General features: G+C 34.8%; 2 protein-coding genes across 5 annotated transcripts; one reads left to right on the top strand and one right to left on the bottom strand.

Annotated features, from left to right (window-relative positions):
- Nucleotides 1–1427: 1427 nt before the first annotated feature.
- Nucleotides 1428–12858, top strand: LOC142641353 (beta-amylase 7). Of its 2 annotated transcripts, none has more exons than XR_012845388.1 (11): nucleotides 1428–1877; nucleotides 3172–3767; nucleotides 5447–5734; nucleotides 7197–7274; nucleotides 7718–7921; nucleotides 8908–9102; nucleotides 9653–9817; nucleotides 10555–10815; nucleotides 11106–11311; nucleotides 11543–11762; nucleotides 12578–12858. XR_012845388.1 is itself a non-coding variant. In XM_075815768.1 (11 exons), exons 2-11 carry the CDS (start codon nucleotides 3351–3353, stop codon nucleotides 12604–12606), a joined length of 2076 nt encoding a protein of 691 aa, XP_075671883.1. In that variant the 5' UTR covers nucleotides 1428–1877; nucleotides 3172–3350; the 3' UTR covers nucleotides 12607–12858. The 2 variants fall into 2 exon arrangements, 1 of the variants encoding a protein (XP_075671883.1); XM_075815768.1 differs by having other exon boundaries at nucleotides 11106–11324.
- Nucleotides 12859–15620: 2762 nt separating this feature from the next.
- On the bottom strand, nucleotides 15621–21189 carry LOC142641094 (uncharacterized). 3 transcript variants are annotated; one of them, XM_075815478.1, is made up of 7 exons: nucleotides 20658–21189; nucleotides 20484–20579; nucleotides 19479–20189; nucleotides 18819–18877; nucleotides 17899–18027; nucleotides 16984–17119; nucleotides 15621–16143 (listed from the first exon to the last, which is right to left on the bottom strand). In XM_075815478.1, the coding sequence occupies exons 3-7, from the start codon at nucleotides 20181–20183 to the stop codon at nucleotides 15835–15837; spliced, it is 1338 nt and encodes a 445-aa protein (XP_075671593.1). In that variant the 5' UTR covers nucleotides 20184–20189; nucleotides 20484–20579; nucleotides 20658–21189; the 3' UTR covers nucleotides 15621–15834. The 3 variants fall into 3 exon arrangements, with proteins under 3 accessions (XP_075671593.1, XP_075671591.1, XP_075671592.1); XM_075815476.1 differs by lacking the exon at nucleotides 20484–20579; XM_075815477.1 differs by lacking the exons at nucleotides 20484–20579; nucleotides 20658–21189 and having other exon boundaries at nucleotides 19479–20474.
- Between the last annotated feature and the right edge of the window lie 550 nt (nucleotides 21190–21739).

Raw genomic sequence — 21739 nt, 5'->3', positions numbered from 1 at the left:
AATTCCACCGTTTTAAAAATTTTAAGACTTTTTCAAAAAATTTCACCAAAAACAAGGTGCTGTTTCTATAATGAACCCGGCATAAATTTTGTGGTTTTACAAGAAAAAAAGTATTCCACACATTTTACTAAATTTTTTTTTATAAATGGTCTTATACCTAAAAACAATAAAAGTTGACTGTATGGAACTTTTCAATTTAAAAGGAAGCTAAGGATTAATTCAAAGTAAAACAGAATACAATGTAATTTTAACAAAAAAAAAGTTTATTTTTTATTTTTTTATACTTGTACCAATAGGCTAATATACCTTTTGGGCTATTTTTTTTATTTAGAAAAAGACTGTAATTTTATTAAGGAGAACTACTCATATCGACTATGATTGTAGTATTATGATGTAGGAAAACATCTTTCATCCACATCAAAAACCCGTTAACATGTCTACCAAGGATATGAATAGATGAATTATCCTACCACCTAACATGAAAAAATTGAAATGTAGAAAAATTCTCGGCTAAGCCTTTAGCTTCCTCAATCAAATGACCATAAGATGCAAAACATTTTTTTTTTTTGATAATCAAGATGCAAAAAAGATAGGTTCACTCTTCAAAGCATTGACGACTATCTCTGAATCTCTCTCCAAAATAAGGAAGACAGTCCAATATCTTGTGCAAGAATTAAAGCCTATGAAATAGTCTATTATTTTCTCCCACAAAAATATTAATCTATGATAAAAAATGTTAAAAAATATCACTACATAATAATTCTTGTCAATTATATGTACTACAAAAGATGTGTTTTTTTTGTGTGTGTGTGTGTGTGGTAATTTTCAAAATAAAAGTAAATGATAAAATTGAAAAATAAAATATTGAAGAAGATAATTCTTTTATTTTATTTTTTTCAAGTGTCTTGTTGGGAATGGAGAAAATTGGATAACCAAGAGATGAAAAGTTGGAAAGGTGCTATAAATATACTAAAATTTAAGTATATTTCGATTGCCACTTTTTCTTTCATCTCCTCTTTACCTAGCTCTCTCTCCATCAAACATAAGAATAGTGTATATGTTATTGTTAGTAAACAATATTATTTAAAAATGGAGAAAGTAAATAATATTGTTCATGTAAATAAGAAATTATTAAATATTCTACCGATCCAATGTTATTTGTTATTTCCTTTCACATAAATAGTAAATTTTTTATATTTTTTTTAAGAATCACATAAATAGTAAATCTAATAATGCATATTTAATTATTTTGACAGCCAATGAGCCAATAGACAAGAGTCATTCACGTGACCCCGCCCATTCACCTCTTTTTAAGACACGCAATTCTCGTCCACCTCGGCACGTGTAAAACACACGTGCCGCTCACACTTCCGTACACTTTCCCTCGCATATACACACACATACACACACGCCTCGTTCGTGCCAAGCCTAATCCTCACACACTCGCAAACACACACGCGCGAAGCCCTAGGCCTCGCATGCTCGCACGCTCGCTCTCTCTCTCTCACACTCTCTCGCCGGCCGGACTTCTAGCACTGTGCTCGCCGGAGAACACGGAGCATCTCTCGCGCTCTCCTTCGCTTCCACTCTTCCCGGAGCTCCGACCGCTCGCCGTTAATCTCCGCCGTTCGCCGGTGGCCGGAAAGTCTGACCTAATCGGCTTGGAATTCGCTGTAAAGTTTAATTTTTTGGAGGGGAGAACGCGGATCTGGTATAATTTTCTTCGTTTGAGCTCTGATTGATGGAATTCGTGGATGAAATGGAGATTTAGAAGCTTTTGTTGTTCTTGAAGCATAGTTTTCCGTCAAATAAAGGTTTCCGAGTGAAAATTCAGGCTGGAATTTGAATCTCCGTGCTCGAGCTCGCAGAATTAGAAGGTAAATTGAGTACCTTTGGAACTTTCGATTAACGTGTTTGTTTCGTCGGTAAATTTTTCCCCTGGAAAATTCTCTCCTGCGAAAGTTAACTTTTTTAAGTGTAAAAAGATTTTGTTTTTTTTTTTTTTGGTAGACAAAAAAGTTCTCTCCTTTTTTTCAAAATTTTGGGCTTTTTTTAGGGATTAAAGCTTAAGCCCTGTTCTTTTGCTGAGAAATTGGTTGGATTAGTCAACAAAACTATGCCTTGGAGTGTTGTTTGTCTTTTTCTGCTAACATTTTGAAGAAATTTAGAGGAAAAACTCAAACTTTTGGCGATAGTTTGTCGATGTTCAGTCAATTCCAGTTGGGGTTTTCATTTTTCATTTTCTTTTTTCCTATTTTTTACTCAAGTATTTGATTTTTTGGTTAGAATTATTTAAAGGTTCGATTTTTCAGGGAAAATTTTATATGGAGACAGACCATTTTGTTTGTTGGTATTTTTGTTTTTGGTTAATGTGAGATAGATATTTTTGGTTTTAGTTAATTTGAAGTTTAAAATGGTAGCCAGAGATTTGAATTGATAGATAGGGGCTTTTTTTTTTGAAGTGTAAAGTGGCATTTGGCGTAATTATTACGTTGGAAAATAGGTTTTGGAGGTTTTTGCTCGGTTCTGTTTTGTCCAGGGCCTGAACTTCAGGAGGAAATAACCGCCCAAATTTTTTGTGGGAAAATATTTTTCTGCAAAAATATGGTTAATTTAAATGTAAAATGAAGATGGGTTTTTTGGGTACCAAGCTAAAGATTTGTGACGGTTTTTTTTTTTTTTTTTTTGGGTTTTTGAAAGCTTGGTGGGTATTCTATGTCTTCAAAAACTGGGTTATACCCTTCACATAGTTTGTTTAAAACCGGTGGGAAAGGAAAAGAATGCAACACACCTTTGTGTCATATTTATTATTTATTGTTAATGTTGTTGTGAAATAGAAAACGAAAAACCTCAACTGTTTGAAGTGTCACTCTATATGAGTGAAATTCTTTCTTTTCTTGATTCCTTAATTATGTAATGGTATGAAATTTGATTATATGATTGCCAAAGAGCTCTAGCTGAAAGCCTGAAACCGCTCCCTCATATAAGAGACGGAGGGTAAGGTCACAGGTTTAAAAATCACTAGGTGAGTGTGTAAACCTATCAGTAAATAAATAATCGAAATTTGAATCTGTGATAAGAACTACAAAGCTTTTGTGTAAAAGATTTTTTGGAACAACTTTTCAATGAAACTGAGAGACTTTCCTTTTTCTTTCTTTTTTTCTTTTGTAGCATAAGTTATTATTAATCTGAAGAATCCACCAGGAACAAGGAAGTCCAGATGTTGCTGCACTGTGAACAATGTCAGTCATTCATTAATAATGAGAAAAGTTGAGCAGCAATGGAGGTTTTGCAGTAGAAATATAGATATATTTTCTAGGTGACGGGTTGAGGATTAGGGAGAGGGGATTATGGCAACTGATATGCAGAAATTGATTGGAACGAGTGAAGAAGATGAAGAGGAAGACATGGACATGGATGTGAAAGAAGAGGATGATGGTGATGGTGAAGAAAATGGAGAGAAGCATGTTGCCACACCAGTGATGGTAGAAGTTGGAGGGATGGCAACCAGTGGCAGTAATAACCAGTTTCAATACCATGACCAGCAAGCCTCTCGGAGGTGTAGACCACTGGAAGAGAAAGAAAGAACAAAGCTAAGAGAGCGGCACAGAAGGGCGATTACTGCAAGGATCTTGGCTGGGCTTCGGAGGCATGGTAACTATAATCTTAGAGTTAGGGCTGATATCAATGATGTAATTGCGGCTCTGGCAAGGGAAGCGGGCTGGGTTGTTCTTCCAGATGGAACCACCTTTCCTTCAAGATCTCAGGTACTTGTGTCTAGAGAAAAATTCTCTTTTTGGCTTCAAAGATCGTACAAACTTTTCTGTAAATGAGACAGACAGTGCCTCATGTGTACTTTTTCTTTTTATTTCTACTTGGCAAATGCACTGTATTCATGCTCATTTGTTATCTTATTTTCCTATTAGCTTATGCATGTGGTTTTTAAAAGCTTTCTTTTTAATTGAGTAGTTAATACTTTTAATGAGAGACTTACAAGTGATTTTTAGTATTAGATATTTGGGTAAAATAGTCCAATCTTCCCAGGACTTAGGAAAATCACACAGACCTACCTTGTTTTTTCAAAATTTCACCATAGCATATGTTAAGAGGATTCTGTCAATGAAAAGTGTAAATTGGTAATGTTTCCCTTCTCATTTTTGACAAAAAATGAGGTTTATGATCCATCTTGAAATATGTTAGATTATTCTGTCAATAAAAAATGTAAATCAGTAATCTTCCCCTTATCATCTTTGTCTAAAAAAATCAGGGTTATGATTGATGCGGGATAATAAACTCTAAGAAAGGGAGTTATGTGGGAAACAAGAAGAATAAAACAAATAGATAGGACTTAGGAATTGGCAACTAGGGTTTTCTGGAAATCAGCATCAAGCAATAAAAGCAAAAAATAGATAGAAACTAGGCATCAGCACCTAGGGCTGCTTGGAATCAGTACTAAGCATGATAGAAACCCAGGAAAAAACACTTGGGCTTACTTGGAATCAGCACCAAGCAATGGAAGAAAACTCCCACCCCAAATTTCATAAGCTTACAATACTTCATATTGGGTCCTTCAAATAGGACTGCCAAATTACATCATTGAAAGAAAGATGATAAATTTCTAACCTAAGAAGGAAAGGAACTAACTTGTAATCAATTCCATTAAATGCAAAAACAAAATAGAATTAAATCCTAAAAAATCTCCATATCCATCAGCATTAGTTATGATCAAATCAGTCTAGGTCCAATTTGGTGTCTGCACCAATGATTCATTTTGAAAGGAAGAATAGAAAACAAATCATGAGCATGTGGTAGATGGTATAGGATTTTTACAATAACAAAATGAAGGGTAATTTTAGGCATTTTACATTAGAATCATAGGGAATGCAATCAACAATTTCTATACATATCAATGAAACATTGGACGCAAAGTGTACATATATGGGAGGTCTAAGTAACTTTTGAAAAACGAGGAGGGTCTGTGTATTTTTTGATAAAGTCCAAGGGAGTTGAAGTATTTTGTCATATTTTAATAGTATTTTACCATATTTTAATAATAAGGTTCTTCTGTATTTTTGGATAAGCAATAAAATTGTATAAATCATAAAAAAGGTCACCCAAGTATACAGGAAATAAGGTTCTTCTATATTACTTGATCTTTAATTACAAGATTCTGTTACATTTGACACTTATCAAATATATTCTGTTACATTTGACACTTATCAAATATATTCTGTTACATTTGACTATTTTAAAAGGTGCTTTTTTTGGTTTATTTATTTGTTGATCTTAGATTCTTTGTGAACAATTTGCCTCCATATTGTAGCTGGTGTGAATCATCTAATATGTATCTCACATGTCTGATTAAAGTCCTTTTTCCCACATTCTCACTTCTAATGAATTCCAGAAATGCCCAAAAAATGTGAATGTTTTCTCTTCTATTTGACAGGGCCCAAGGCCTATGGGTGGCGCTTCTGCTGTGGTGACTCCATCATCTTCCCATATGGTGTCCCAACAGACTCCAGCTGCTTCCCTTAGAGGAGTAACCTCTGGCTACCAGAGCTCAGGGGAGTACAATGCAAGTAGTATGAAAGGCGTGTATATGCCCAATTCATCACCTTATGATCTATCTTCCAGTACTCGATCTCAAACTCCACCCATGGTGGGTGATGGTGGAGAACAAATCGAGAGTCATCCTCTTATTGGTGGCTCCATGAATACAGTTGATGACAAGCAGGTACTAGGTCTAAGTTTCTTGGATGGTATGGTTTGAAAATATCAATCTCTTGGTATGCCATTTTTTAGCAATGCCAAAAAAAAAGAAGTAATAAATAAATAAATAAAAAGGTTGTCTCAAAACTTGAACCTAATTTATACAACAAAAGCCAAACCTTAATCCAAAACTTTGGGTCAACTATAGACCCTCAACAAACCAATCAGGGTTGACCACTTTTCTTCTCTTTATTTTTTTTCTTTGCCATTCTATCAATATCCTAAATCAAACTCTATGTCATCTCCTTAATCGATATGTCCTTTACCACTTCTCTAATGTTATTTTAGGTCTTCCTCAATATTTTTTATTACCCTTTTTTTTTTTATAAGTAATATTTTTTATTACCCTTAACTTGAATCAACTCACACTTTCTCACAAATGCTTTAATCACTCTCCTATACACATGACCAAACCATCTTACATGTCTATCCCTCATATTTTCATCAATAGGAATCACCCCTATCTTTAAGTGAATTTATTCATTTCGAATCATATCTTAAATTGTATTTCCGTTTATCTATCTAAAAATTCTCATTTCAATGACACTCATATTATGAACATGTTGTTTCTTAATACCATAAAACATGTTTTTTTTTTTTTTTACAGCCGTCTTATAAATTTTTTCCCTATAACTTAATAAGTTATGATCGCACAATATACCGATGTGCTTCTTCGCTTATCAACCCTCCTCATATCCTTTGATTCACATTGTCTTCAATATCTCCATTCTTATGAATTATTGATCAAAGATATCAAACCTCTCACTCTTTGATATCTCGACCATCAAGTCTTATAAACCTTTCATCTTTGTTGTTACTTTTACTAAACTGACATTCCATGTACTCTATTTTAGTCCTACTTAGCCGAAAATCGTTAGATTCTAAAGCATCTTTCCAAATTTCTAACTTGACACTAACAGTCTCCACATCTAGTTTCATCGACTATAACTATAAGCATGCACCAAGGACTTTGCATTGAATCTATCTGGTGAGCTCATCCATAACCAATACAAAATTTTTTGCATCCAGCATGATGCTGCAATATTACTAATAATTTGATCATTTTGTATTATTCATTCTATTTGCATAGTGTCCAAATGTCAAGCGTTACAATCAGGTAACTCTTTCATAGCAAGATCGTGCACCTAGCACCATATGTATAGCACCTGCTCTCATGTATTTTCATTCATCATGACCCTGCAATATTTTTTATAATTGCAGCTTTTATTTTCATGTTTATTTGATGTCAATTATATTATTCTGTAACAATGTTCATGCTCTTAATTATATCTCAGGTGATTTGGATTCATTCTCTTAATAATTTATTCAATCTGTAACATACATATTTCTTTTAGATATGATGGCTTCGTTGGGGTTTTTTTTTTTTTGGGCTCAAGTTTTTTAACATTCTTCTGTTCTTTTCGTAGATTGTTGACCTAGCGCGAAAGTTACCTGAACGTGATTTTTCTGGAACCTCTTATGTTCCTGTTTATGTGATGCTACCTGTAAGTTGTTTATTTTTACTCCTACTCTATTACTGTAGATTGGATGTTTGTTTATCTGTTCTTCAAAACCTCACATTTCTATCGTGTTACACGCGCGCGCACACACACGCACACATATATGTTATTGAGGCTACGGAATATCAGGAGTTTTGAAGACACCGAGAATTCTATGCCTGATCTCATGTTATTCTTTGTTAGAATGTTATTGGATTGGTTGTCAGCCCTGAGGAACCTTTCTTTATTTTCTATTGTTGATTTACTAGATCTATGTAACTTTTGTAACTGATTGTTTACCCTAGTATATTTCCTGTATACTTGGGTGACTCGTTTTTTATGATTTATACAATTTTATTACATATCAAAAAAAAAAACCTTAACTGCTAATGCATATCTCTTAGTGCTTATGTAAGTCATGCTATTGTGTCTCATGTTGTTGATGGCAGTTGGGTGTCATTAATATGAAGTGTGAGATGGTCGATCCAGATGGCCTACTAAAGCAGCTAAGGGTGTTGAAATCAGTAAATATTGATGGTGTTATGGTTGATTGCTGGTGGGGCATAGTAGAGGCACATGCTCCTCAGGAGTATAACTGGAGTGGTTACAAGAAGCTCTTTCAGATGGTTCGTGAGCTTAAGCTCAAGTTACAGGTGAGTTTTATATAATGATTTGGCATACACTCATTATCACTGCTCTTAGCTGTCATCAATGCAAAGTGGCATGGTAGTGCTCACTCTATTAATGGAGGAAAGGTTTGGGTTTGGATTAATTGGGTGCAGATGTTGCTGTGAATATGTTTATGGTTTATAAATTGTGAGACAGCATTAGATAATGATGATGATTTACAACCAAAGTCAGATAGCCATGAATGACAAAATGTTAATATCCAGCCAAAATCTGGGCTGGTATTCTTTTTTTTGTTTTGGTTAAAAGGGCTTGGGTTCTTAAGTTGACTGGAGTAAGGTTTTAACGTTTTCTTATCATTGTTATGGAAAACACAAGGCCGGCTCTTCCATTTGTCCACTTAGGTGATTGCTTAAGGTCCCCAAGTATAAGAAGACCCCATAATTTGGTCCTATCGGTTCTTACTAGTCAATGATAGTTTGCAAAAAATATAGCCATGAATGTTTTCTCAAACATGATATATATTTTGAAATCGATAGTTTGGATTTATTTTTAGAACTAAATTTTTTACATGGAGAAGAAAATACTACTATTGACTGCTGCTTCTGCAGTAAGAAGTTTTTCCAGATTAAAATTGATAAAATCCTACTAAAGATCGACTATGGCACAAGAAGTGAGAGAAGAACAGATTTTAAATTTAAAAATTTATATATAACTAGAAAGTTAAATAAATAATATTTAATTGATATTTAAGTATAAGATTTTTGAAATTTATATATAACTAGAAAGTTAAATAAATATTATTTAATTGATATTTAAGTATAAGAAAAAACTTTTACTTAAAATTGTCGCCTCAGGTTTCAAAGTGTATCTGGCCGGCCCAGGCAAAACAGTTAAAAATTAATGCCTGACATGCAGTTATGATTGGTCACTGTACATGGTTGCTTTAATTAATTATTCTGAAGATTCATTCCGCATCTAAATCTCAAATTTCTGTTTGACATTGGTTCAGGTTGTGTTGTCATTTCATGAATGTGGGGGCAATGTTGGTGATGATGTTTGTATTCCACTGCCCCATTGGGTGGCAGAAATTGGTCGAAGCAATCCTGACATTTTTTTCACTGATAAAGAGGGAAGGCGCAATCCTGAATGTCTCTCATGGGGAATAGACAAGGATCGGGTTTTAAGGGGCCGGACTGCTGTTGAGGTATTATTTTTTTCTGTATTACTGTCAAGCGTTACTTGAGTTGTGTTCTAATGAATGGTTACCATAAACCTCAGCCAATGACTTTCAACATTAAATCCTAATTGACATTATTTAAAGGCAAATTTTTTTACTGTTAAATGGTCCTTTTTTTGTTTTGGAAAGTAAGAAAGTGTTGTAAAGAAAACTGTACAAAGGCAAAGGACCTTAGCATATACAAAGCACAGCAAAATAAAACACAGGACGTCAGCACCCATAACCAGCTTTTTGCCAACAAAATGAACTAAAAAAGCTACAAAACCAAAGCTACACAAGATAGAATAAGTCCTCGTGTCAGGCTCATTGAAGCCAAAGATGCTGCTGAGTTCTCTTTAAATTCTTCTACAAACTAAGATTTGCTCTGCTACAATCTGGGTGTTTTTTCTTAAAGGAAATTCAAACAACATAGTTCTTCTTGCTAGATGGGTGACCCTTATTTTTCCTCTTGAAGCCATGTGAGCAGTAATCTTTAGCATGGAATTATTATTGGTTTCTTCTTTGGTAAATGGTGTAGGTTTACTTTGACTACATGAGAAGCTTCCGGACAGAATTTGATGAGTTCTTTGAGAATGGCATCATTTCCATGATTGAAGTTGGACTAGGACCATGTGGGGAGCTCCGTTACCCATCTTTTCCGGTAAAGCATGGTTGGAGATATCCTGGCATTGGTGAATTCCAGGTACTACTTGAATAAGCATGTTTATAATTAATAGATGTCTACCATTTTTGCAGAATTAGCTGGAAAATCTCCACAAGTTGCTCTCTTTAATCTTTTAGCATAATTTTTCCCCCTTTTCCTGGCTAGATGGCATACAAGTAATTAAAATTTGAGATTTTCTGTGCCTTGTATGGTATTTATCTTTCATATTGTTAATATTTTTATAGTAATTGTAATAGTAATAGTAAGTAATAAATCATGACTTACAGAAATGATGACTTGCAGTTCTGGAGCCTAATGTAAAATATCATACTTTAAAATAATCTTCTTCAGGTTACTTCCATTTCCTTGAAGCAAATGTTACAGGCACCGCTTTCAGTTTCAGAGAAAATAACTTATTTTCTTTGACTACTTAACAAAAAACAAGATATCTTCTCAGGAAAAGAGAAAAAATCACATAACTTACTTTTATTTAAGCTGCTCTATAGAGAACTGAAGTTCTGGATAGGAAGTTTTGTCAAAACATGTAACTATGTAAGCAATGTTTGTTTTAAAGGGCTGCCCTTTTACTTGAGGAAATCAGCTTATTTCTGAAATCTTGACATAGGAGAATAAGAAAATTTTCATTTTGAGTATGATAACAGTATTATACACAGATTGCTGATCATCTCAACCCATAGTTGCCATTGTCTCTTTACACCAATCATGCTTTTTAATCCTGAAAGAGTACTTTTATAACATCTCCCTTTATTTTCCAGTGTTATGATCAATATTTGTTGAGAAGTCTAAGGAAGGCAGCAGAACACAGGGGACACTCGTCTTGGGCAAGAGGACCAGATAATGCAGGTTCCTATAATTCCCGGCCTCTTGAAACGGGATTTTTTTGTGATGGAGGTGATTATGATGGCTACTATGGAAGGTTCTTCCTGAATTGGTATTCTCAAATTGTAGTTGATCATGGTGATCGTGTACTTTCTCTAGCAAAGTTAACTTTTGATGGGACCCGCATTGCTGCAAAGGTGTGTTATATGAGAGATGCTATTTTTTTTTTGGGTATTTAAATTTGAAGATTTCTTTCAACTTCATTCTTTTCTTTTTTTTCTTTTTTTTTATTACTATTTTCAAGCTGCTTTCAAGGCTAAGCACCTTCATCTTCACTATATTTATTGAGTTTTTTTAGAAGTTGCTTTATTAGTTATGGCTTAATTCAGTAATCCTGTGTTTGGATGAGGAATTTTTGAATCTTGAATGTTGTTTTGTTAGTTATGGCTTAATTCAGTCTGTTTGCCGTATTTTAATTGCTGAGCAGCTACCAGGTATTTACTGGTGGTACAAGACAGCCAGTCATGCTGCTGAATTAACTGCTGGGTTCTATAACTCTTGCAATCGTGATGGTTATGCTGCAATTGCAGCAATGCTAAAGAAGCATGGAGCTGCATTAAACTTCACATGTGCTGAGATACAAATGTTAGGCCAGCATGAGGACTTCGTGGAGGCATTGGTAGATACTGAGGGGTTAGTATGGCAAGTAAGCACCAAGTATTTGAAACCTCTTGATGAACTTTGCTATTTCCTTAAATTTAGTTTGCAATTAAATTGTGTAAAGCCAGAATATAATAAGAAACCCTGTGTGTCTATCAATTCTAGCAAATTTAATAATAATTTTGCAAATGATCGCTTGAACTCAACTGTACAGATCTGTAGTTGGAAGCTTTTAGCAATGACAATCCTAATTGTCTATTTCAGGTGCTGAATGCTGCATGGGATGCTTGCATACCAGTTACTAGTGAGAATACACTTTCTTGTCACGACAGAATAGGCTATAACAAAATATTAGATACTGCCAAGCCCATGAATGATCCAGATGGGAGGCATTTTTCGTCTTTTACCTACCTTAGGCTTAGTCCACTTCTTATGGAAAGACACAATTTCATGGAATTTGAACGGTTTGTCAAGAAAATGCACGGTAAAGCACTGTAGACACTCAAATCTTTTAAATATTGTCCAATACAAGTATTCAGATTTTATTTTATTTTATTTTACTTGATATCTTTCTCGATTAAGCACCCATTTGGTAGGGACAGAATCAACCTCCCTGTTTGCCTTGGAAACAGATTTCCTTCAGCATGGATTTTACTGAACCAATCTGCATATTCTTGAGATCATTTGAAAAGGTGTAAAGAATAGGTCAAAATCCTGGACTTGCATAACTGGCTTCCTTAGACACTAATTTTTTTTTTTTTTTGATAGATAATTGAAGTTTATTAATGAAAAGAAAAGAAACAATGTATTCATGATGGTGAACCCACTGCACTTGTAACAAATACAAACAAATCAAAGAGAAGAACTAACAAACATAAGAAAATCAGAAATGGAACACTGTGTGAACTCCCAAATACGAGACCATTCAAACAAAGTCCCAGCTAGCATAGACCTTAAGAGATCTATAGGTCTCTCAATTTCTTCAAAAACTATGAAATGATTTCATTTGATTGGATACCAAGCACTGAACTTCTTACTACATCCATTCAATGGATTCCAAACTAAATGGACAAATGACTGGTTTTTGAATTGCTTAAAACTTTTATGTGATCTAAAGAAAAATGTAATATTTATTAGACCATACATAAGAGCAGTATAGGTTATTTTTTAGGGTATTGAATTCCAGTGTTGGCATTGATTAAATTTATGAATTAGAATTGCTTCACATAATTTAATTGTTACCATTCTGAATGTGGTCATTTGTGGGAATTTTAACTTAATGTCTCGTTTTCACTGCAGGGGAAGAAGTTCTTGATCTCCAGGTATAGTGGGATAAAGTCTCTCCAAAATATGTATTATTTATCTCTTCCCCACAAAAATATTGGGGTTACTGTGTTGCAGATTACGGGAATAGTATTTTTGCTATTATCTATACTAGGTAATTGACTGCTAGATTGGGCCATTTTTTTATCAAATACAAAGCCCAAACAAGATGTACAAGTAATTAATAGATAGATTTAATGTAATCATTTTTTAACGTCATCCTCTTGAATGAATCAAGTAGAATCTTCATCAGTGAATTAGATTATTGTTGCACCCCATGAACACTTTACCTAACATGTTAGTAGTTTGGTGGAAATATTTTGTTTGCGGTTATGTTGTGTTTTAATAGGGCAAAACTTAGGTGCAATACATTAGATTTCTCAATTAAATTCAAACAATTGGTTGTATTGATTAATAAAACACAAACAATGTCATTATTTTGAATGACATTAAATTTAGTACAGGCATGTGTATGCATTTAATTAGAAAAACTAATGTACTGCACCTAAGATACTTAAGATACTGGATCTAAATTTTGCTCTTATAAAATAATATTTCTTAACTAGTCTTCATATAGTCACTTTATTTGCAAATACACTTCGTGCTTTGTGAATCTCAGGCCCTCTTAGCAGAATTGTTTTCATTTGAAGTTTTTAAGATGAGAATAATGCTGATTGACCTTTCCAAGGTAAGCTTAAGAAACGTGACATACGTTTGTGATTAGGATATAGGAAATGATAATGATCCTCCATTCTAAATTTTCATCCTCTAAATGGTTGGAGTTAAAAGGCCAACTTCTAAAACAAGGTGGTAGTTTTGGGTTTGGCTTCCCTTTTATGCACAAAAGATGATATGGGTACGACATTTGTTCTAAAATGATCACGTGTTAGCCATGTGTTCTATCTGGTGCTTCTATACACTGATGGGAAATCTCACCCAGTAAAATATTATTACCTACTATAATGCATGTGACAAACTTACTTATAATAGTAGACATGATCCTATTATCCCTAAATGGTTATTTCTTATCAATATTGTTAGGGTCATATTTTCTATGTAATTGGTTAATCCTTTGACAAAACACACTTTACTTGTAATTGGTAGATCTAAGTTGAGTTTAATGTATAATGTAGTACCTAAGCCCAATGGTACTTCCTGTGCAGGGATTGGGCTCCCAATCTATTTGTTAGTGGGTATTCCTGAACTCTTACTAGGGTAAGTTTCAAATGTTGCCTTGATAGCCTAACTGTATAACCTTTGTACCTCTCGTGCTTAATTCCCTCTCTTCCCTAGTATTTTTCCTCTCAACATCTCTCTTGTTTCTCACACCCCAGTTTCTGCCAACCAACCCTCTCTCATCCATCCTACCTCCCATTTTGTGGTCTCCCCTTAGTAGGGACCTAGATGATTACCTTTCCATCTTTTCTCACGTGGCTCCCACTTCTGCTTATAATCCTTAGTAAATTGGTCCATTATGAGGATTCTCTTGAAACTTACACTTGACGCCGAATAGTGCTCAGCAACAGATTCCCCCGAAGCATTACCAGCGTTTGAAGACCAATCCGAGTATTGGCTGTTACCCCTTCGATCATCCCTAACCCATTCATTGATACTGGGCCGAGCTTAGTCCAATAACAGTAGGCCATTTTTGAGCACCGATCTTATGTCTTTGTACTATTGCTACTGGGCTAGGCCCATCCTAACAACAATGGGCCCGATTGTGGTCACCGATCCCATGTTCCTACATATCAAGTATTATGTTGTTTAAACATATCAAGTAGTATCATTAAAGACATAAAGACTGATCCAATAAACAAACGAAGAAAAGTTGTTTCATTAAAGCTCAACACAAGTTCGATACAAGCTGCTATCGAGGATTAATGAGGAAGCTCAACATAATCTCGACACAAACTCGATCTATCGAGAATTACGATTTCAGATTTCTCAGATCTGAAATTTGACCCATAATGACTTGAATGATTAGGGTTTCTCTCTCTACAACCCTAGTCATATATAATGCTTATTTTAAAAGTCATCACTAACGAAAACAAAGACCAAGAACTCATATTCTTTGTGTGAAGCTACAATGTTTGTGCACCTTAGGGTTTTGTAATCAAGTGCTTTCTGATCTTCATTATTCATGAAGCGAAAAACTTTGCAGCCAACAACAATCGATCAAGTTGCTGGAATTAGTCACGTACTGGGATCTGTGCTAAGGAGTTAATCACAGATTGGAGATATATGTAACAAAGGGAAAAAGTATGCTAGAAGATCAAGTCCAATTGAGTATTGGAGCAAAAGTTCAATTGTAGGTTGGTATTTTAGGATAGTCCTAGGTAGTGATAAGATTCCTTATACTTGTAACTACTTGATTATTGATTAGTGAATTCTTGAGAGTGGTGATCTTAAATTCACTTGGTGGGAGTTTTTGCCTTGCGAAAGGTTTTCCTCATCTGTCAACAAATCACCGTGTTAATTTAATTTCTACTGCAATTAGTTTATTTGGTGATTTGTTTGGTGTCTCTATGATTTGCATATAATTTGACCTAATTAATTAAATTGAGTAATTAAATTAATTAACCGAGATCAATCTATTTTAACTCAACAAATATCTCTCACAATATTTTGCCATAGATTCCACTATGATTCCTTTTTCATTTTCTTTTTATTTAAAAAAGATATTAATTTTGGCGTGGAAATATCATTTCTGGTGACAGAAAATCTACCTCACAAAAACCAAATGTCTTGAATCCCTATGTTTTTATTACTATCTTATTAAATGATCTGCAACGGCTTAAGCTAAAGTTAAGACTTAGGTCCAAGACTATAATTCGGTGTAGCAACTTTTTAAAAAATTTTAAAGCTAAGGTTTTTATTACCTTCATACACTTCATCAAATGCTAGCATATACCATCCAAAAAAAAAAAGATAGCATGTGCTCTCGACCAGCATTCACCAGCTGAATGCTTGCTGAACCTCAATACTTTAATTTCGTTATCAGAAAGGATAAAGAGTGCAATGACAGAATCACATTTTCATTAAAAATAAAAAATCTTTTTACATTTGATCAAAGTGAGACGAACATGTACAGCCTTCAGGTCTATTATCAGATATCCCCATATGGATTGTAACCCAACATAACTCATGAACCCCTTACAAAAGGGTTTGTTGATATGAATGAAAGAATGATTTTTGTAAAGCTAAGTTACAGTATGAAAATTTTTCAGAACATTTTATGACTTCTTGAACACCATGTGACCAGAATCATCCTCGTCAAATAGACGCTCCACAAATCCATCCCAACTTTCCCTTCTTCTATTGAAGGATAAGATTTCCTCTCTTGACTTGGCAGAATTCTCACCTCCTTCCGTTTCATGAAATGTTCCATATGTATGAGGTGAGAATGCTTGAGGGATATCCAAAGCAATGGCTCTCTGAAGTGCTGCCTTGTATTCCTGGCTGTGTTCTCGGGCAAGAGACTCCTGACGTTTCATCCTCTGCTTTGTTGGGATTGCCATAATTTTATCTTTCTCCCGCATTAACTGAAGTCAAGAGAAATAACATTTTTAAACCACTGCAAAGAAACAAAATAAGCTCTTGATCTCAACCACTTAAACAAAAAGCGGTACTTAGATATACATGTCTACTTTAAATTCACTATAAAGACATTGGATTAGTGTTTATAAGAGAGTCAGTTAAGAATTGATAACATGGAGAATTCTTGGAATACTGAAAAAGAATTTAATTGATTTAAACTAGCCATAACATAATTTATCAAAAAAAAACTAGCCATAACATAGAGATTCATATGAACATTGCAGCAGTAGCAGAACCCATATGGCATGAAAATTGGAACAGGATAGTGTTCTACTTAAGCTTGTGAAAGCCATTTGATAAACAAATATAAGCTTGTAAAAGCCAAATAGATTTATCAAATGATAAACGATAAAAAAGGGCATCTATAGAAAAAATAATCAAATAAATGGTTTGCAAGAGCAGTTTTCAAGTGCCTCCAATCCTTCATATTTAAAGCTTGGATGTAGGAGCTAAGAATTTAGGCACAGTACCATCAAAACCCAGGCAGGGAAAGGGAAAGGCTTGTAAGATAATCCCATGGATACTTGGGCGCTTGTAAGAAACTAGCTCAACTGTGTATGTGTAAGTTCTATGTATTGAACAATTCTCATATGATTTTAATAAATGCAGCTGAATAAACATGGAACCGATATGATTATGTAATTTCCACAATGCTTTGTGATAATAAATGTCTTCTCTTTCACAACGGCCAAATAAAATGGTATTTGCATCCTAACTTCAAACGGGAACAATATTGGGGAGATAGACTTGTTTCTATTTACCAAATTCTATTGATGATAACTTACATCAAGAGCCCTTTGTGATTCTCTCTCAACCCAAATGAGAGCATGGTCAGAAGTTGCATTGCAAGAGAGAACCACGTGATCAAACCTCCCATCGACAGGTACCGCCGTCCTCACAACTGGTGGAAATCTTCCTAACCTGCAACATGGAAAGAAATTGCACATGAAGCACCAAACTGGTGCCATAATTTAAAATAATCCCAGCCCAAAGGGTGGATATGATGTATATATCATTCAATAACAAAATTTATTTATCTAAAATTCATAGATATTTATATGAAATTGTTTCATAAATGCCCTAAACAAGTTTAAGACAGTTGAATTGAAGCACCCCATAACTTTGCATCATGGCTACTGGCTAGTATCAAAGTTGGTCCTCTGGCTCTATTTGAGCTCAGTGCTTGATAGCTGTGAATCCACAACATCGTGCTTGGGATGGGTTCATAGGTTCTTCATGAGGTGATGTCAGGTGGCACAGATCAACTTTGGTGAAGCCAAATCCAGACTCCAGCATATCATGTTACCCCACCCACCCCAAAAGAATCAGGGAAGAAAATATTTTGTCGTTCCAAAAGATGGTGCCCATACAATGTGCCCCGAAGAGCACCAGCAAGCGACATCAATCTCCCAAAAGATGGTGCCCATACAATGTGCCCCGAAGAGCACCAGCAAGCGACATCAATCTCCCAGGAGCTAGCCCCTCGCATAAAATTTTTATACAAACATAGCAGCTAGATACCTACTCAGAAACAATCACTAATCTCATCAAACTCACTTCTATATCCCACCCCCAAAAAAAAAAAGTTATCTTCCTCTCACTTGCTCAAGTTGCTCTGTGACAGTAATCATCAAGATAGTGCATCTTCCTAATTGACCTAATGTTTGGGATCATCATGCTCAATATGAACCTTATTATACCTTAAGGGTTTCCGCTCGACAATGTGATAGAGGCGACCAGGTGCATAGAGCCGCCTTGGATCTTTAAGCAGCTTCTCCTCCAGGGTACATGTATCCTTCAAGCACATTAGGCACAATAAACATGGCAAACTGTCCAAATGAAGGAAACCAAACTTAGAATCTCACCTGGATGGTGCACTCTGAATAGTATCAGAAAATAAATGAGTAACAGACTAAAAATACATGTGTATGAAAGAATTTATTTTGTGCAACAATTATTCATGGTTTCCTCAAGGAGCTCCCAATAAATACTGGAGCCTCACTTCGTTCAGAGAAAATAAAGAGGGATACATCTTTGGTGTGGTTGGGAGTCTTGGGACCAGACCATAAAAAAGAATGCTTCCAATTTCACAAGCAGATGAAATACAAACTTTGAAAGAATTATTTATGACTCTCTCTGTCTCCCCCCTCCCCCCAACCCAAAAAAAAAAGAGGGGGGAAGAAAGAAAACAATGATTATCATTAAAAGTTGAAAGAAATTTATTCTGTTTTACAGTGCAAGCAGTGTGCTTTCACCATCTGTCCTCAGATGTACAAGAAATCAGGAGTTCAAGTCTTTAAATTCCATTCCCCCCTCCCCCCCACCCCAAAAAGGAAAAAAAAAAAAAAAGAGGGTAAATCTTTATATATGCTATAATCAATACATTCCAAGACTGATAGAAGTCATGAAAATCTGTGTATATGCTACAATCAATACATTCCAAGACTAATAGAAGTCATCTTTTCCTTAAGTTCCTCCCACAATGTCGGTGTCTTGGTTTGATGATAAAGAGCTATCATCAGGAGCAAACGCCATAAGTTGAAACTCTAAAAAAAAAAGAATCATGCATGCTAGGAACTACCAAATGAAAGAATGGTGACTATGACATACTATTTTTTACCAGATAAGTGATTTGAATACATCTTCCAGGGCAGTGGTTGTCCGAGGTAAGAAATCATCCTGGTTCATTAAAACAACTCTTATTAAAAACAATAGAACATACAATCGTCCATATGCAAAAAGGTCATCAATATAAATTGTAATGTAATACTGGGAAAGAAACTAACTTTTTTTGACATTTAAACCCTTAACTAATGCACCCATATTATGTTTGCAAACCCATCCTGCTTATGGTAGCTAACTTGATCATCAAATTTATGACATGTGCTTTGTAAGAAGATTTGCTGCTCGTCTAATAGTACATCCCTTAACACATTCATCTCTGGCAAATTAGTTATATAATTCTAAGGAGTAATGAATCAATGATTCAGTAAATGCTTTGGTGGTAAGATATTTGTGTTGACAGAAGATTAATACAAGTAATAGTCTTTTACCATTTCAAAGTGTGACAATACATTTACCAAAATTATTAGATGATGAAAAATATGAAAAATATTACCATATATCACTTTGAGTTTTTGACTATGTCATGATGAAGACAATATGCACAACTAAACCTGGTCCACTGAAAATGTCACACTTCTATTCCAATATAAGTCAATATTAACCAAATTACTGATGGTAAGGCACCCAAATCTACAGTGGAATCTGATGATCGTACCTGGAGTACAACAGAACTGATAATATCTGCATATCTGACAGCCAAATTTAGTGACATACACCGAGCAGGAGCTACAGCATAGCATCTGATCCTCTTTCTCTCAATGTTTCCCAATTTACCCAGATTCTGAACTACCACCAATGTCAGCAATGCTACCACCCCTGCTCCTAGGGAATGACCAGTAAATGTCAGGCTATAATTTGGATTCTTTTCAACCAATTCTCTCAAAACCTCACACTCTGCATCAAAAACCCACTCTGCTGCCTTTAATAAGCCATTGTGGACATACCCACCACCAAATTTTGTCTGCCCCAGTTTGTTATCTAGCAAAACTGCATAATCACTTTCCTTGGCTAAATTTAGTCCCCTAACTGCCAGGATTATATCAGCATTATCATGGTCAAGGTAAATCATATAAGGAGTAACACGGCCTAAAGTATCTTCATAATCTTTACGCAAGAATACCCAATCGGGATTAATTCCATAGCCTCCAGGGGGAGCCCAAAGTGGGTTACAAATATCTTCTTCATAGCCAAATAAGATTAGGCGACAAAGGCGAGGCACATTCTCAAATTCTTCAGCAGTGGCTAGGCCCCAGTTTTCACTTTCATGGCCTGCAGTATAAAGGCATTTCTGCCACACCCAACGAGCACAGGCCAAACAGTACACACATTCAAGGATGGGAAGTCCACAGACGATTGACATAGATGCCTATAAATCAAGCATGTTAACAGATACCAAGGAATATGAGTCTGTGAATTCGACAATGAAAAAATATACAAGTATAAATCATAATTGAAATTTTCCTAGAAATGGAAAAATAATGTGTTCTCATTTATTTGAAAATTGACTTAAAATTCAACTGAGTTTAACAAATATTTTGAATCCTAAAGAAGTTTCCAGCTAAAAATTAATAAAAATAGATTTTGATATTAGTTATACTGATACAAATAGAAAATATTAAATAATATGGAAATCAATATGTGGAATCTATAGTTTAAAAACCTTAAATCGGCAACTCAGTAACAAACATGACCTTGCAGCAGATGAAAGTTATTGGAACAAATACTCCAATAGCAGTAAATATGAAGACTGAGCTAACTGAGTCAAACAACAAGAAACTGAGCACTTCATGGAGGGTTTTAAGGAGTAATCAAAGAAAAAGATATACAAACTTACAAAGCTCAAGGTGCATGTACTACTTCACACAAAACAGCAATTCTGAATTTCAAAGAAGACCCATTTGTGGGAATATGAATTGTGCACAGAATCGAGTTTTAGCTAAAGAATACAACTTTCAACCAATATGGATCAACCCCAGTTGTGGAAAACTCAAATTGAAAGAGACCCAGGTTTTAGAACTTTAAAACAAAGACTTATTAGGTTTGTGGGCATAGGGTTTTTGGGAACAAAAGCAACAAATATCAGCAGCTGTACACAGACACAGGCATAATAAAATAATTCCTTGGACCCCTTACAAATTATTATAAAAACAATTAAAAAATCATATTTTGATTAAAGAAGACTGGAAGTTAATAACAAACTGAGGTTTTGGAGGTGGTGCTGAATTGGGAAAGTTAACTTAAAGCTCAAAGACAAAAGAATTATACTATATAGAATAAAAATAAAAACGAGAATGAAAAAAGAAAAAGAAAAAAGGGGGACTGAAAGAGAGAGAGACGAGGAAGACAGAGTTTTTTTTTTGAGAATGACAAGGAAGACGGAGTTGAGTTGTCAAGTTTGGCTGTGGTGTACGTACCTGCTAGTCAAACATTTTTTTTTTTTTTGGGTTGGCTTCAAGAATCTACCTTGCTTCAATGCTCTAGATTCCATATGCTTGTATGAGGATTTTTTTTAAAAAAAATAACTATAAAATTTAAACTATTTCATTAGTTAGCAACGTTTCTAAACTATTTAGGTATTTAACAATTCGAGTTTGTCAACCTCGATTTCACTGTAGCAAATCGAGTTTAAGAGACTCGATTTCCACCATCTTCTTCCTTCTTCTTTTTCTCTTTCTTTCTTTTTTTTCCCTCCATCTGCCATGCCCCTAAAAACCCAAGTCAGTTCTTCCTTCTTTTCATCTAAATCCATTTCTCAAAATTCCAACCCAAATCACGATCTCAATCGAAGCAAAAATCCAAACCCCTCATCTAAATCCATTTCTCAAAATTCGAAACCCAAATCACGATCTCAATCCGAGCAAAAATCCAAATCCAAAAATCATGATTTCAGCACCGGAGCGCCATTGGTTTATCTCT

Source organism: Castanea sativa, chromosome 6 (genome assembly GCF_040712315.1).
Source record: "Castanea sativa cultivar Marrone di Chiusa Pesio chromosome 6, ASM4071231v1".
Lineage (NCBI taxonomy): Eukaryota > Viridiplantae > Streptophyta > Magnoliopsida > Fagales > Fagaceae > Castanea > Castanea sativa.
Note: the sequence above shows the minus strand (reverse complement) of the source record. Positions and strands in the feature narration are given on the sequence as shown.

Excerpts from the sequence above, each read along its gene's own strand:
- LOC142641353 (XM_075815768.1), top strand. The coding sequence starts at position 3,351 with ATGGCAACTGATATGCAGAAATTGATTGGAACGAGTGAAGAAGATGAA. Across the intron at positions 7,275-7,717 it reads CTGTTTATGTGATGCTACCT|TTGGGTGTCATTAATATGAA; the intron begins GTAAGTTGTTTA and ends TGTTGATGGCAG. Across the intron at positions 10,816-11,105 it reads GGACCCGCATTGCTGCAAAG|CTACCAGGTATTTACTGGTG; the intron begins GTGTGTTATATG and ends ATTGCTGAGCAG.
- LOC142641094 (XM_075815478.1), bottom strand. The coding sequence starts at position 20,183 with ATGTCAATCGTCTGTGGACTTCCCATCCTTGAATGTGTGTACTGTTTG. Across the intron at positions 18,878-19,478 it reads TCAGTTCTGTTGTACTCCAG|GATGATTTCTTACCTCGGAC; the intron begins GTACGATCATCA and ends TTAATGAACCAG. Across the intron at positions 16,144-16,983 it reads AATCACAAAGGGCTCTTGAT|TTAATGCGGGAGAAAGATAA; the intron begins GTAAGTTATCAT and ends TCTTGACTTCAG.